The 15,758-nt window shown below is 40.6% G+C and overlaps 1 protein-coding gene across 1 annotated transcript in view; it reads right to left on the bottom strand.

Annotated features, from left to right (window-relative positions):
- Window positions 1-15,758, bottom strand: part of NDRG3 (NDRG family member 3) — an 86,105-nt gene that overhangs the window by 56,971 nt on the left and 13,376 nt on the right. Inside the window, 2 exon segments of the mRNA XM_012658942.1 lie at window positions 953-988; window positions 10,606-10,705. Of these exon segments, the coding sequence (XP_012514396.1) occupies window positions 953-988; window positions 10,606-10,662 (93 nt within the window). The 5' untranslated portion in view covers window positions 10,663-10,705.

The following is a 15,758-nucleotide window of genomic DNA, read 5'->3' as shown; positions in this document are numbered from 1 at the left end:
TCCAAAAATTAGAGGTAATATATATTTAGTAGGTACCCTACAGTAGGCACCCAATAAATTGTGATGATATAACTGGTTTGCCTAGGAGATAGATATTAGTTCTTCCTTTTGATGCTAATGTTATAGAGATTCCACTGTACTTAACATAAAATGCATATTTGAATATAACTATTTACCTGTGGCTGTAGAGATTGGCTGAATACTGGATGTAAGGAAGTTGGTTTTCCAGCATCCTCCTTTCCTGCGAGTACCCTCTAAGTCTACTTCATGTCACTTGTGTTAGTCACTGCGATGGCATCTATCCCAGTGGTTGGGTTGTCCAGGCTTTCAAAGTTTCCCTATCCATGTACTCATTCTTTCCTCCCATTTCTTTCAAGACCAGTCAACAGATAAAGCAGGTAGATGGATAGTTGCTGGTTCTTTTCAAATTGGCAATAGAGCTACGTGCAAAAGCAAACTAGGAAGAACAGTATCGTTTAGGAAAATACTAATGAGTCAGGTTGAATTTTGCATTTCCAAACATAAAGCCAAGAGAAACCTGCATTTTGTATTAATAACAATTTGGCTTTTTCTTTTAGGAAAAGATTTTGCCGTCAAGAAGTCTCTCTTCTTCCCAAGTGCCCCTCCCTTACCTCCTCTGCAGTGAGATAACAATCCCCCATTTGCCACCTGTGACAAATGAGGTTTCCAGTATCATTTGAGGAGGGGAGATCTTAATCACAGAGACACAGGTCAATTCAGTAACCTATAATCATACAACAAGTACCTGGCAGGCAGTGTTTGAACATGGTAACAAATTGTTTTAAATAAACTTGAGCCAATGACCAAAAGAACATTAAGTAGTCATGATTAGCTATGATAAGAGATCCACTTCTACAAGATCACCAGGACAGGGAGGCAAGCACTGCAGAGATCCTGTACAGAGCCTCCTTGGTGCCTGCATAGTCCTTACCTGACAGTCAAAGTCCTGGAAGTTTCGTGTACCAGTCTGTCAACAGAAGGCAGAAAACACAGTCAGTTTCCTCACATGGTTTCCCAAAATGAGCAGCAAATTCAATTCACAGTGAAAGCAGTTCACGTTCAAGCCTCTTAGTTAGCATAGAACTAAAATGGTTCTCCATCGGTCGGAAGGCTTCAGAGGCAGGGCAGGTTACAAAGGTGAGTAAGTAAAGGCTGAATCTTCAGAGGTGAGATTATGTTTTGGTAGTCTTTACTGAGGACATAAAGGAAAGGAGCCTAGTTTCCCAGCAAGCTTGTAATTTCTTTCCTCCCTACCTAAGGAGTGCAGTGAGAACTTGTGGGAAGAGGGTAAAACATGGATCAGAACCTGAAAGCACAGCTTCGACACACGAGAGAAGTACCTGGGAGGAGAGAAGTTGGAGGCCAACTCTGAGAGGTGGAAGGAGAGTAGGAGCCAGGGTGCCCAGAACAGGAATTAAAGAAAGGATTGGGAAGAGGACAAAGCTATGGATGGATCAGAAATGGAAGCCTTGAAATCGAACAAAGAAAGGCAGTGTCACCGAAGGAGGGAAAGAAAGACAAAACAGGGTTCCTAATACACTGGCACATCTGTTGCATCCTATAAAATTGCTGATGGGCAAAAAGAACTGGTCACTGACTCATTTGAAAGTAGAATGCAGTCAAAAGATCCCAGGAGAATTCATCAAGCTTTTCTAAAGGGGGGTTTTTTTTTTGGGGTTGTTCCTTTAGGAAAAAAATAACCAATGGCAATGACTCAGAAGCATTTTTGTAGCATTTCAGATGCCACAGATGCAGGAGTGTGACATAAAAGTGTAAAAAGGATAAAAAGTGATGTATCTGGGAAGGAAACAAACTTCTGACTTGATTTTTCACAAAGTGTTAAGTCCCTCCCTGAAAACAACTTTCATTATTTAGAAACTGATTTATCATAACAATATTTATTCTGTCTCTATGACATCTTCCAGAAAGTTCCCAATGGCTTCCCAAAAGCTGTTCCTCCAGAGCAGCTCTAGATATCTGATCTAAAGGGAGTACAAAGTAGTCCCATCCCCCTTCAAGAATATCCTCTTAGAAACAGTTCTGGATCCCACCACCTACTCTGCTGGCAGGACAAAGCAAAAAGATTAAAAGCACAGCCCAGTCAGTGTGGTAGAAACACCTAAAGAAAGGAACTTGTCTACCCCATGAGGAGAACTAGCGGAACCTGCTGGGATGGTCTAGAGCTGCACTATCCAACAAGGTAGCCATTAGCTACATGAACAATCTAAATTGAAATTAATTACAATTAAAAATTCAGTTTCTCAGTCACATTAGCCCCATCTCAAATGCTTACATTATTGGGCAGAGCAGATACAGAACACTTCCATTACTGCAGAAACTCTGCCTGCACAGCACTGATCTAGACACCAGAAGCTTCTGAAAGTAATAAGGTTATAGGTGAGCAGCCCTTGTCTTTCTAAAGGTGGCCTTAAAGTCACAATAGATTACCAACCAGAGAGACAGACTGCAGATGCCACTGAGTACAGGCAAGACAGTGGTGGAGACAGCTAGCCTGATGTATTATTCCTGACAAGAAACTGAGCTCACAAAAATAAAGTCTGATGTAGTCACAGCATGGAAAGACAATTAAGACACTGTGCAGATGGGACTAGGTAGCACATTTCCAAGGAATGTTGCTAGTGATAAAAAGGATCATAATGCTCCATGGCTCCCACTAGCCTCGTGAGATATCTAAGAACATCTTCAGAGAAGTCACTGGTGTTTAATTTCCAGGTGGCCAGTGAGCTTCTGGTTCCTGATTCAACTTGCACCTTTCTCCAAATATAGCATAGGGCCTGGTATAATTCAGGTGCTTAATATAGATTTATAAAATGAATAAGCCAATATAAACAATTAAATGTTGAGAGATTTTTGTTAAGACTTTGTGTCAAAACCAAAAAACTCTACAGCATTCCAGTTTAAGATGTGATATGTTTATTAAGTGGAGGAACAAAAGTAGGATACTGAATGGTCTTTACAGTTTGACCTTGACTACATTAAAATATGCATTAAAAAGACTTAGAAGAAAAATACTAAAACATTAGCAATAGCAGCTACTTCTGCATAGAGAAATTATGGGTGATTATAATTTTCTCTGTATTCTTCTACAATGAACATATGCTTCCCCTTCTGTAATTAGAAAACTAGAAAAAAGGATTTGGTATAGTATGTACAACTTAGGATTTTGTAATGTAAGATTTAAAGACTGGTTTAATCTTTTGAGGAATGATTTATAACGATGTCCAAATAGACCATATTAGGGCTTTGATCTAATAGGCTTCTCAGAGGTTCCTTTAGAGATTATTTAGAAAGATTAGTGAAAGTTACTCTAGTCTGAACTAAAATCTTAGTTACAGAATGCAGACCCACAGATTCTGATGAGCTCTTTGGCTAGTAGCTTTCACTGTATACATGAATTCCTCTTCCTCACAATCATGTGATCACAGCCATGAGGCATTTTGTGAGGCTTTCAGCCTCTGAGTTGAGCACAAAGGGAAATGCCAAAAGCGGAAAGAGGCGATTCCTTCAAAAACTCAAGCTATCTCTTGTTTGTTGAGTACCTGGCAAAAAACAACTACGTATCCTTAATCCAGTGTACCTAGCTATACTCCCAGATAAAAGATACTAATAACTGAAGGAAGACTATTTAACATTTGTTTCCTTAGCCTTTTTTTTTTTTTTAAAGAGATGCCAGCCCCTCTTTGAGAATGGCTTCTGGCTTCATGAGTGATCACCCTGGAAAATCGATACAATTGGGTATGTCTGACAGGGTTTGGCATCCAGAGTTTCTGAATGGAGATACTTAGTTGGTACCTGATTTGACTGTGGTTAACTCAGGCCACCTTCTCTGTACTTATCAAAAGTTCCTTACTACTCATTGGTGCATTCTAGAAGGCTGAGGACTTCCTGGCGCCCTTTCCTAGAGATTTGTTTGTCTCTGATGTTCACAGAACAGGGTTCCACTCTAAAAAAACTTCTAGAAATTTCAAGCTGTTGGTTGGGCACCGTGGCTCACGCCTGTAATGCTAGCATTCTGGGAGGCCCAGGCAGGAGGATCGCGGGAGCTCAGGAGTTCAAGACCAGCCTGAGCAAGATTGAGACCCTGTCTCTACTAAAGATAGAAAGAAGTTAGCCAGACAACTAAAAATATATAGAAAAAATTAGCCAGGCATGGTGGTGCATGCCTATAGTCCCAGCTACTTGGGAGGCTTAGGCAGTAGAATTGCTTCAGCCCAGGAGTTTGAGGTTGCTGTGAGCTAGGCTGACGCCACGGCACTCCAGCATGGGCAACAGAGCAAGACTCTGTCTCAAAAAAAAAAAAAAAAAAAAAAAATTTCAAGCTGTGATTGCTTTTTTTTTTTTTTCTGTCCTTTTTAAGGATGACATTAATTTCATATTCAGAGAAATTCTTACCCTAAGCAGACTTAAGCAGCAGAAAGGGATTCAAGGAAAAATTAAAACAATAGAATAATTAGGAGAAAGAGCAAAATAAATAAATCAAGGAAAAAGGTCAATTATTACTGAAAGTTACAGTCAAAGCAGAAGCCAGCTAAGGAGAGAGTTTTCTGGTGGAGCCTCAGGGCCAAATGTAGAAGTTAAATGAGGCAGCTGAAGATATATTAAAAGCAAGTAATTCTCATAATTATAAGCCTAGGGAATAATCAAAAAGCAACTAAGAACAGGTCAATGAGTAAAGAGAAGTATGAAAAAAAAAAAAAAAGGGCTGGGTACAGTGGCTCATCCTTGTAATCCCAGTACTTTGGGAGGTGGGATAATTGCTTGAGCCCAGGAGTTTTAGATCAGCCTGAGCAACATAGTGAGACCCCGTCTCTACAAAAAGTTTTTAAAAAATTAGCCAGGTGTGGTGGGGCACACCTATAGTCCTAGTTACTTGGGAGGCTGAGGTGAGAGGATCACTTGAGCCCAGGAGTTCGAGGTTACAGTAAGCTATGATCATGCCACTATACTCCAGCCTGGGTGACTGAGTGAGGCCCTGTCTATTTAAAAAAAACCCAAAAACAACCAGAAGAAGAAGAGGAAAGAAAAGGCGAAAGGGAGAAAAGTTTCAAAAAGAAGTAATTGCTAGGGAGAAGAGAGATGTAGTTTCCCAACACAACATCTACTCAAGAGGCACACATATTAGTTTCCAAAGACAGAAGACAACAGACATAAAGAAAGATGAGACATGTAAGACCTTAGACCAACTACCAATAGGAAGAGATGTGGGGCAAATCTACCTGTTCTGTGAACCGAAGCAGGGGTCTGTAAGCCGTGGTCCGATTCACCACTCTATTCCCAATCCTGACACTTGGTGAATGCAATAAACATTATTCTGTAGAGGTCATGAACATCTCAAAATAGAGATACTTGATTTGAGTAAGAAATGAATATCAAAGAATAATGGTTACATGTAATTGATGTGCTAGAAACTAGAGCAGGGAGAACGAGTTGTTACAACAGGAAAGATTTTAGAAATATGCTGATTTTAAAAAAAAAACTGTCAAAGAGAATAAAATACAGCATTTCTATTAAAAAAAGACAATAATCCTTCCCAAGAGAAAGTGGAAAGAGGGGGCATTGCACAATCAAAAGAGATAGATAAGCCCAGAAAATACCCAGTTTTTCTTTAATAATAAAAATTAATATAAAAAATTAGTATAAATTAATAAATCAACATTTTACAGTCTTCAGCAAACAACTTTCAAGTAGAAATCTGTTCAAGCTGATAATCCAGAGATGATAGTGAAAATTCTATATATATACACACATGTGTATTTTAAATGTCTACATCAATAAGTACCTGAAAAAAATACCAATTAAGAAACTGAGACTTCATAAAGAAATTTATAAAGAGGTCAGATCCTTAGCTAAAACTATCTACAATCAGATAATCACCTGTAGACTGCTGAAAAAGTACCATTTTGACTCTAAAATATACCTCTGCTAACATGCTATTAAGCTAATGTTACATGTCACTGACCCTCTGCATTAAAAATTCTGTGGGCACCTTGCTAAGTAGTGGCAAAGGCCTGAGATCTCCTGCTGCCTCTTGTAACTGGTTGAGAGTTATCTGGTCTGTCACAGTGGCATCACTACTTGCTTCGGAACTCATTTTCCTGCTCCAGTCCTATCGAGGGCGTTTCTGACAACAGATGTGGCAATCTCACCTCTCAGCACATTAAGGGACATTCACCCTCTAGTCCACACTAGATGTAGCACATCACGAATATTATTTGATGAAAATGTCAATAAATCTATTTTTAATTGCAGCTACTGCTGCTTCTTTTTTTTTTTTTTTAAGCAACCATGGCACAAACCCTTTCCCTATCTCTGCTGTCCTGAAAGTTACAAAAACGTTGATCCTTGGGTTCCTCCTCCTTCAGGTCTAACATTCTCCTCCCTCCCCTGCTACGTGTCTAGTCATTAATAGAAAGGGAAAACTTAAATTGCAGTAGGGTTTACTTCACTTGCTACTGCAACAACCAAAGCAAAGTAAATAACTTATTTCTGTTCTCCCCACTAAATACTTATTCCCCTTCTTAATATTCCTCAATTCTTCAGAAGCCAGTTGTGGCCTCCTACTTGTTTTCTCAAGCCTGGCTTTTGGCTTTCACCAGGTTTGGTAGTATCTGAACCAATAGTAGGTGGAGGAAGGCAGAAAATAAAACAAAACAGTAAGCTCTCCTGTTCATTACTAGGTCTGATGCGTGAGGAGGTTGGAATGACCTGCTACATGAGGCAGCAGATGGTGGGAAGAGCCCTACACCCCCAGATCTAGGTCAAAGTCCAAAGATGTAGGTTCTAGTCCTGGCTTTACCACCTTAATAAACATTAGCTTTGGACAAGTCACATAACCTCTCAGCATCATTTGTAAAATGGAATTAAAATATCTTCAACTACTTACTTTACAATAAGAGATTTAAAAATAATATTTATGAAAATGGTTAAATGCTATTAAAAAATTCATTTCATATGCCTATGCAATTTCTGCCCCCCAAAACAAAGATAAGTATGGGTGGTTGCTTCTTTTCATTACCGGAGCCAAAACAAGCATAGCAAAATTATCCACTCCTTGACAATTCTGAGCCATAGATAAATTTACAGGCACACTAAAATAAAATGGGAAAAGTACCAACAAATGACAAGAGACAAGTTAACATAAGCCTTGCTTAAAGCTATATTGAGAATGCTTCCTCACAGTCATCTCAGGATAAATTTCTCCATAAAAGGTTGGGTCTAGACTTTCTTTAGTTCCCTAAAACCTAGAAGGGTACAGCATTATCTTTGGCAAAGAGTATATTTATGAGGAGAATGGAGAGAACGATGAGCTGAAATAATACACATCTCTAGCCTTCTCCTTTAACGAGGCAGGGTAAGCTACAGAGGTGATACCAGAACATTTACGGGGTCAACATAGTGGGGAGGGCTCAAGTTTTAGAGTAGGAAAGACTTAGGTTTCAGTCCCGATTTTGCCACTTATTGGTGGTGCTTAAGTTAATGAGAGACAATATATAATCTACCTCAAAGGCATAGTCTGAGAACTAGAGAGAATGTATGTAAAGCACCTAGCACATAAAAGGTGCTTAATAAATAAGAGCACGGTAGGCAACAAAAAATCCCTTAAGACATCTAGGTCCTATTCAAATATAAAGGCTTTTCCCCCCCTATACCAGTGGTTCTAAACCAAAGCAACTCTGCCTCCCAGGGGACATTTGGCAATGTACGGAGACATTTTTGGATGTCACCACTTGGAGGTGCTATTGGCATCTGGTGGGTAGATGCTGCTAAACATCCTACAGTGCACAGAATAGTGTCACACAGCAAACAATTATCTGGTCCAAAACATCAACAGTGCCAAGATTAAGAAATCCTGCCATATAGCAAGTATTCTTTGGTATTCAATATGAGTAAGCTACTTCACCTTTCACAGCCTTAGTTTACTCATCAGCAATATGGGAATACATTTATCAAGCTATTGGGAGGATCAAGTGAAATAATGGATGACAGGCATTATCATCATTAGACCTTTTACAAATAAATAAAAGCACCCACCTTCTGGGCAAAGACAGAGCATTCACATACTGAGGAGGGAGGGAGGCTAATGGGGGTGGAATTCTTTTTCTGCCACCATCGAAAGAGGGCCTCTTGCCTATCTACCTGCTTAACTGGGACAAGGGAGTTCTCATGAACAGTGATGGGACAGGGGCACTTCTCAGGGAGAGAGAGGAGAAAGATGGAGCATGGGAAGGAACAGCACAGGCATATCAAAGAGGAACTGACAGATGTTAGGAAGTGAGACATTGTATGGTGTCTTAGTCCACTTGGGCTGCCGGAAACAAAATAACATAGACTAGATGGCTTGAAACAACATTAATGTATTTTCTCACAGTTCTGGAGGCTAGACAGTTCAAGACCAAAGTTCTGACAGGGTTCACTTTCTGATAAGGGCTCTCTTCCTTATTTGCAGACAGCTGCCTTCTGTCTGTGTCCTTGCATGGCAGGGAGAGTAGGGGAGAAAAGGGGGAGAGAGACAGAGAGAGAGAGAGAGAGAGAGATATCTCTTCCTCTTCTTAAAAGACCATCAATCCTATCAGCTTAGGGCTCTATCCTTATGACTTTATTTAACTTTAGTCACTTCCACAAAGGCCCTATCTCCAATAAAGTCGCATGGCGAGGCTAGGGGTTCAACAAACTTTGGGGGGACACCAGTGCAGTTCATAGTATTCAGGCACGCATCAGATACAGCTAAAGCATTCCTGTGGACTCAGAGAGGAGGCTCAGACATTAATTCAATACTTTTCTATGAGTACATCCACTAAATCTTTCCTTTTCCAGCTATCTTCTCTATGAGATGTTCATTCAATTAATTCCTGCAATTCTTTGATTTAGGTGCCTCCTCAGCTATCCTATGGACTTCCAGGGTCAGGGAAGGATCTTCCTCTTATTTAGAAGGCAGCTATGCTCACCACTATACCACCAACACTCTTACTCTTATTTGTACTCCAGTCCTCAAATATCTGAGACCCATCAGGTAATGGGTTTCCAAACTGGCTAATCAGAATCACTTTAGGCACAGTTCCAATTTGGAGAGCTTTTAAAAAAGCTCAACCACACCCCAGACCAATTCAGTCAGGTATCAGTAACGAGGTAGGACCCAGGCATCAGTAATTCTTAAATCTCTCCTGGTAATTCCAATAAGAAGCCAAAGTTGAGAACCACTGGTCACAGAGGGGGTGTGTGTCCTGCCTCCCCCTCCGCCTCCAGATTCCAATTTAGTTGGTCTAGAGTAGGATCCAGGAATCTGTATTTTTAAACAATTCCCAAGCTGACTCTGATGATCAGCCAGGTTTAGGATAGGTTACTGCCTATCCAAAGCTAAACTGCTTACTCCCACCTGCCTTGTTTATTCATTTCTGTGGCTATATGTAAGCTTTATAGATGTAGATTTCATTTCCTTCCTCCTCTTCAAGGCACATCATTTTGGGGACAGTCCTTCACGTACTTAAAGGAGAAAGTTTTCTGGGAACACGAGGGGAAGCAGCAGGAGAAATCAAATGGGATTAAAGAGCGTGCAGCTTGTCAAGGGAGAGGGCAAGAAGTCTGGTGAAAAGTAAAGGAAGGGGTAGGAGTGAGGATGGAGAGAAGAGGTCACAGGGATGAAAATGGGGCTGGCAAGATTCAACAGCAAATTAGTAAACACATAATAAGTCAGCAGCCCTGGAAGTTGTAGGTGAAGGGCTTTGCTTTGGGCAGAACAAGATAATAAACAACAGCATCTTCTGGTGTCACCCCAGTCCCCAACCTCACCCATCTTTATCCTTACTCTCCGTCAACACTCCCTCAGGAAAGGATGCCAAGGATTCATTCACACCAAGCTACGAGAGTATTTCCATAGGGGATGATGACAACAAACCAAAAGAACAGGGTGGAAAAGAAGGAATTTCAGGCAGATTTACTGAACAGAGAGGGACAAGAGAGAAGATAAGCCTTTCTTAACGTTCTGGTAACTCATATTACACCCTTCTTCACTTGCTGAGTCCTGGTGGCTATCAACCATACTGCTCATCATGTAGTTCTCTAACACTAACATAAAAATGAGGTATGTTACTGACATCCAGGCACCTCTGCTGCAAACTGTGATGTTGACAGAAAGGTCACATCACAGACTTGACGAACTTTAGGAGAGCATTGCAGCCTATGTACATTACCAGCCATGGGTGTTAAATTTCCTTATAGAAATTGAAGCCAAGACATTTGGATTCTAAGCCAGACCCTACCCTCATACTTTCCACTTAAATTTGCCATATTATTTTTTTCCCCTTAACATTTCTATCTGTAAAATAGGAAAATCTCAAATATAACTTCACTGAATTTGGCCTGTGGAAACAGAAAAAAAAAAAGTAGGAAGAAAAGGGAAGGAAGACATCAAAAAGAGGGTTAAGAAAAATATTTTTAGAAGTATTCCCTCCATTGAAAGTCAAGCTAAATATGTTGAGTTAGTCACTATTCAGATGATACAGAAAATGAACTAATATCAGAAGAAAAGACTTGTATATATTTTAGCGAACACAGAGTAGTCTTTACCTTATCATTTAGAAGTGGTTTGATCTCTGTGAGTTGAACATCCTGAAGTTCATCCATGAGGACAGATGAGAACAGGGGAGTCTCAAGAATAAATCAGTAACTGAAACAGAAGAGAAGTGAAAAAAAAGGCTTAAGCCAGGAGTTGGAAACGTAATAGTCACACTGTATCCATACATTCAAATATTAGCGCTTACTATGCATCACACACTGCTGGGGGAGGCGGGGATGAAGAGACATGGTTACGGCAGACAGAAGCATAATTCCCCCACCCCTCACTGAGTGTGGGTAGGACCTATGGCTTGCTTTTAACCAATAGAATATGGCAAAAGTGATACAGAATGGCTGTGAGTACCTGTGTGTGATTACATTACATAATATTTTAACATCTGTCTTGCTGAGAGACACTCTCTCCTCTGCTAGCTTTGAAGAAGCGAGCTGAAGTATTATGGGAGGGCCACATGGTAAGGAACTGAGAGCAGCCTCCAGCTGAAAGACAGCAAGACACGGAGACCCTCAGTCCAACAATCTGCAAGGAAAGGAATGCTGCCCACAACCACGGGAGCCTGGAGGCAGATCCTTCCCCAGTTGAGTCTCGGATGACAAGCAAGCCCTGACCAACAGCTTGATTGCAGCCTTGCAGAAGACCCATGCAACCTTTGCCAGACTCCTGACCCATGGAAACTACGAGATAATAAATGGGTGTTGTTTCAGGACACTAAGTTTGTGATAATATTTTTATGCAGCAACAAATAATTAATACAATAGTCTTCACCCTCATGAAGTGTACATTTTAGTTACCGGAATGGATAATAAGGAAATAACATGCTCAGAGTTATGCTTCAGGAAGCAATAGTTTGGAGGATGGATTTAGGGGGATAAAAATTGAAGGTTAATGCTGTAGGATAAGGCCCTGGATTAGGGATAGGAATGAAGAGGAAGATCAACCAAGGCTAAGCTCACTATCTTCATTTGGGGAATCACAGCAGTTGATGGAGTATGAGTGAGAGTCAACCTCCAAGATGGCCTCCAATGAGCCCAGTGATCCTTCACTCCCGATATTCACACTCATGTATAATCCCCTACCCAAATAAATCAGGGATGGCCTGCGTAACTAATAGAATATGGCAGAAGTTACAATATGTGACTTCTGAAGCTACATCATAAAAGGCATCATAGTTTCTGCTCCAAGGCACTATAGTCTAAACCACTAGCTCTGGGAGAAGCTAGTCACCTTATCATGAGGATACTCAAACAGGCCTATGGAGAGGCCCATGTGGAAAGGAACCAACTTGCCAGTACCAACCCTGCCAGCCATGTGAGTCAGTCACTTTGCAAATGAATCCTCCAGCCCCAGTCAAGAGTTTAGATGACTACAGCCCCAGAGACATCTAATTACAACCATGTGAGAGACTCTAAGTCAGAACCGCCCTACCAAGCCTACTCCCAAGTTCCTAACCAACAGAAACCATCAGCGATAATAAATAATTTTGTTTTGAAGTGATCTGTTACATAGCAATAGATTACTAATACAGAGAGGGAGCAGAATGGGGAGTTCAGAGAAAGGAGGGAAGTTGGAGGGAGAGAGGGTAATGAACCATAAATCCTTTCTCCATCCCACTCTGCAAGAAGCCATGGGGATAGGCTGCAAACACTCAACACTGCAGGCAAGTGATTCCCACCCAGACTTCAAAGTTCCAGGCTTCATCCCTTCTGCCTTGGCCCTACCCCCACCCAGTCAGGAAAGTGCTAATTCAATGAGTTGGGAATTTACATTCAACAACCATTTATTGAGTACCCAGCAAAGCACTATGGAAGATACAAAAAGGTCCCTGCCTTCCAGGAGCTTACTAAAGAGTAGAGATGACAGCAATCTAGTCTACTACATTAATCCACTTTTCTATTTACCCTCTAGAGATAAGATGGCATGATTTTGATTTAATTATCCATGAAGAGGACATGTGTTTCAGGCTATCTTTTAGCTATTACTGACCAATGCACTAAAATAAACCATGCTCCTAGCTATGCCAAAATTAGGGCAGACTAACAAAAGCCCTTTTATCATTCCTTCAAGGGATCCAGGGGATGCCAACTGGGAACACCCCTCAGACTATGGATCCCACATGCCAATTGTGAGCATTTCAAAAATGTGAGCCACCCCAAGAGCACAAGCCTGATAATATACAACCTCCCTACAGGACAGTAGTTCTTTTCTGAGATTCCAGGTGCCCTATAAACTTGATTGAGCTACCAGATGCCCAGAAGTTGAAATTTTATTTTATTTTGTTTTTATACCAGTCACATTTCAAAAAGGGATAAGGTGGCTTGAATCTTACATAGCAAATTTCAGCCAGCATCTACAATTCTCTCTTTCATAGTCCCCACATAACTCTCAAAATATTGGCCTAACAGGCATCTACTCCTTGTATGTTTATTAATCATATATAAACTGTGGCTATTTTTCATTTGGACTTTACTATATATCAGTTATTTTAAATGGCAATTTTAAAGTTTTTTCCCCTATTACAAAAGCAGTATGTGCTCACTTTAGAAAATGTGTAAATCGCAAAATAATGAAAAGATATTTCACTCATAGTCTTTTCATCTAAAGATAACCATTTTAGTCTACTTCCATTTGTTCTCTTTTTCCACATAAAGTGGTGATTTCCTGAAACTGTTTTTCCAGCCCACCTATTTTACTCCCTACTTTAATTCACTCACTGGAAAGCAGGGCACTTCAAGATGTTAATTATTCAAATGTGGGTGGGTCTGTCAAGGGGCCCAAGGAAAGCCTAAAGGTGCCCTCGGGTCCAAAGTGACCAGCATTCACCTAGTGTTCCCATGTATTTTCTAAAGATGAAGAAAAATGCAGTGCTTGTGCCAGCGAACACTTAAACAAGAACACAAATTAAATGAGAAGTCTGTCCCTCCCAGCTAGGCCTAGTGCAGACTCAAGCCGATAATGCTATGCAGAACAGTACGCTACTCCAGTGTGACTTAGGAATTGGCGACAAGACAGTAGACATTCACCTTCCACATATTAGAGGACCTAATGCATTCTTCTAGAAACTCAATTTTTGCTCAATTCTTACTGTCTCGAACCCTTGCCAATGGGTAGTGTTATAACATCTATAAGAAAGCAAAGGTCACATGGTGGAAAACTCCATCTCTAGATCCCTCGGCTGCATAGACTGGCTCCCTCCTGGGGATCGAAGGCCTGCAGTTTTGGCATCTGCACAAATGGCATGGCTGCCAGATCCCATCCTGGTACTAAGAGCTATTAATATTTTCAAAAGGCTAGTAGGGATTTTATAAACTGCAGTAGAGAATTTTTACCTCTTTCCTGGTCTTATGAGGAAGAGGAAGGACTGACAAGTAAAAACCAGCCATCCTCAAGTTAAGGAAGTGAGTCTGATACTAAATGGCTGGAAAGGGGACGAGGAAAAGGTGGGCATCGACTGTGCCAGGAATTATAACCTAAGCACCTCATGTTTAATCCTCATAACAATCTTCTCTGGTAGATATCTTCGCTTCTTACTTTATAGATGAGAAGTTTAGGCTCAGAGAAGTTAAGAAACTTTTCTGAAATTCTATATTTAAATAAGTATTATCATAGGAAAGTGGGCACAGTGGGACTAAAGTTCTAGCTACTCAGGAGACTGAGGTGGAGGATCACTTGAGCCCAGGAATTTAAGTCCAGCCTGAGCAACATAGCAAGGCCTCATCTCTAAAGAAAATAATAATAAAAAATAAATAAATCATAGGGCAAGGATTTAAAAACCTTTGCTTTTCCCATTACAGGTTGAGCATTCCAAATCCAAAAATCTGAAATCTGAAATGATCCAGTGAACATTTCCTATGATCGTCACATTGGCGCTCAAAAGGTTTTGGATTTTGAAGCATTTTGGATTTTGGAATTTCAGATTTGGGAAGCTTAATCAGTAAATATAATGCAAATATTCCAAAATCAGAAAAAATCTGACATTTGAAACACTTCTGGTGCCATGCATTTCGCCTAAGGGATGTTCAACCTGTGTACCATAATGCCTATGCCAGGCCCCACCAACTGGTTGTTGGACCCTGGTCAAGTTCCTTCCTCTTTACCCACACTGTGGCACCTCCTAGAGGTAATAGGAGCCAAAAGCAATCCTATACATACCAAAAATGACTCAGACATCTTAGAAGTGAAGGTGTGAGTCATCACACTAGGACAAGAACTCTCAATGTCTCAGTAGTTAGCTAAGGGCATGATGAACACAGAATGAGTAGAGAAAAAAGAAACTTGGTAACCAATTTCAGAAGCAAGAGCTTGCTTGTTATTAGAACAGCATGCCTCAAACTCTGTCACCTAGGGATGTCGTTTAGGATCTCAGACATAATCAGTTTTGAGTGATTACAGTCTGACATGTGACCTCATCAGTGAAGAGTGGAGATTATCTGAGTTGAGGAGATAAAGAACTGAAAACGCTTGATTATTAGCAACAGTCTTTAATAAAGACAGTGAGGATGGGGTAGAGAAAGACTCAATTAATTTTATTTCATCCTGCCTTCTTCCAAAAAGAATTTCAGTAAACTAGATGGGATTTTTAAAAGACTCAACAGGCCAGATCAACTAGAAGGGGAACATACTAGAGAAACAGAACAATTTGCAGAAACCTAGCTGAAAGGTGATAAAAGTCTGTCGGGCTACTGGAATTATGAAAAGGAAAGAAAAAGAGAGACCTTGGGATATAAAACTGGTAAAAATAGTATGAAGTCAGAGAAGAGTCAGATTTTGCCAATGTTTCTGGTTAGGGAGATAGAAGAATGATGGCGCAATGAATGGAAATGAGTGAGCTGAGAAAGGGTAACAGTGAAGTTGATTTTAAAAACAAACATAAAAACCCAACACAACAATTCGAGTCAGGAATCCAAGAGTGACCCGAGCACAGGTAGGTGTGAGAATTAGTGAGGCAAATCTGTAGGCGATCACCAAACCAGTGATGAGGAACAGCTCTCCTGAAGGACAACTCAGTGATAGAAGAAAAAGAACCAGTAAGAGACAAAGAAAAAACGTTCAGAGTTGCTACAGGAAAAGCAGAAATACAATGTCAAAGAAGTCAAGGGAGGGGCCGGGCGCGGTGGCTCACGTCTGTAATCCTAGCACTCTGGGAGGC

This window comes from Propithecus coquereli, unplaced genomic scaffold (genome assembly GCF_000956105.1).
Source record: "Propithecus coquereli isolate 6110/MARCELLA unplaced genomic scaffold, Pcoq_1.0 Scaffold590, whole genome shotgun sequence".
Classification (NCBI taxonomy): domain Eukaryota; kingdom Metazoa; phylum Chordata; class Mammalia; order Primates; family Indriidae; genus Propithecus; species Propithecus coquereli.
The sequence above is the reverse complement of the archived record's forward strand: the minus strand, read 5'-3'. Positions and strand labels throughout refer to the sequence as shown.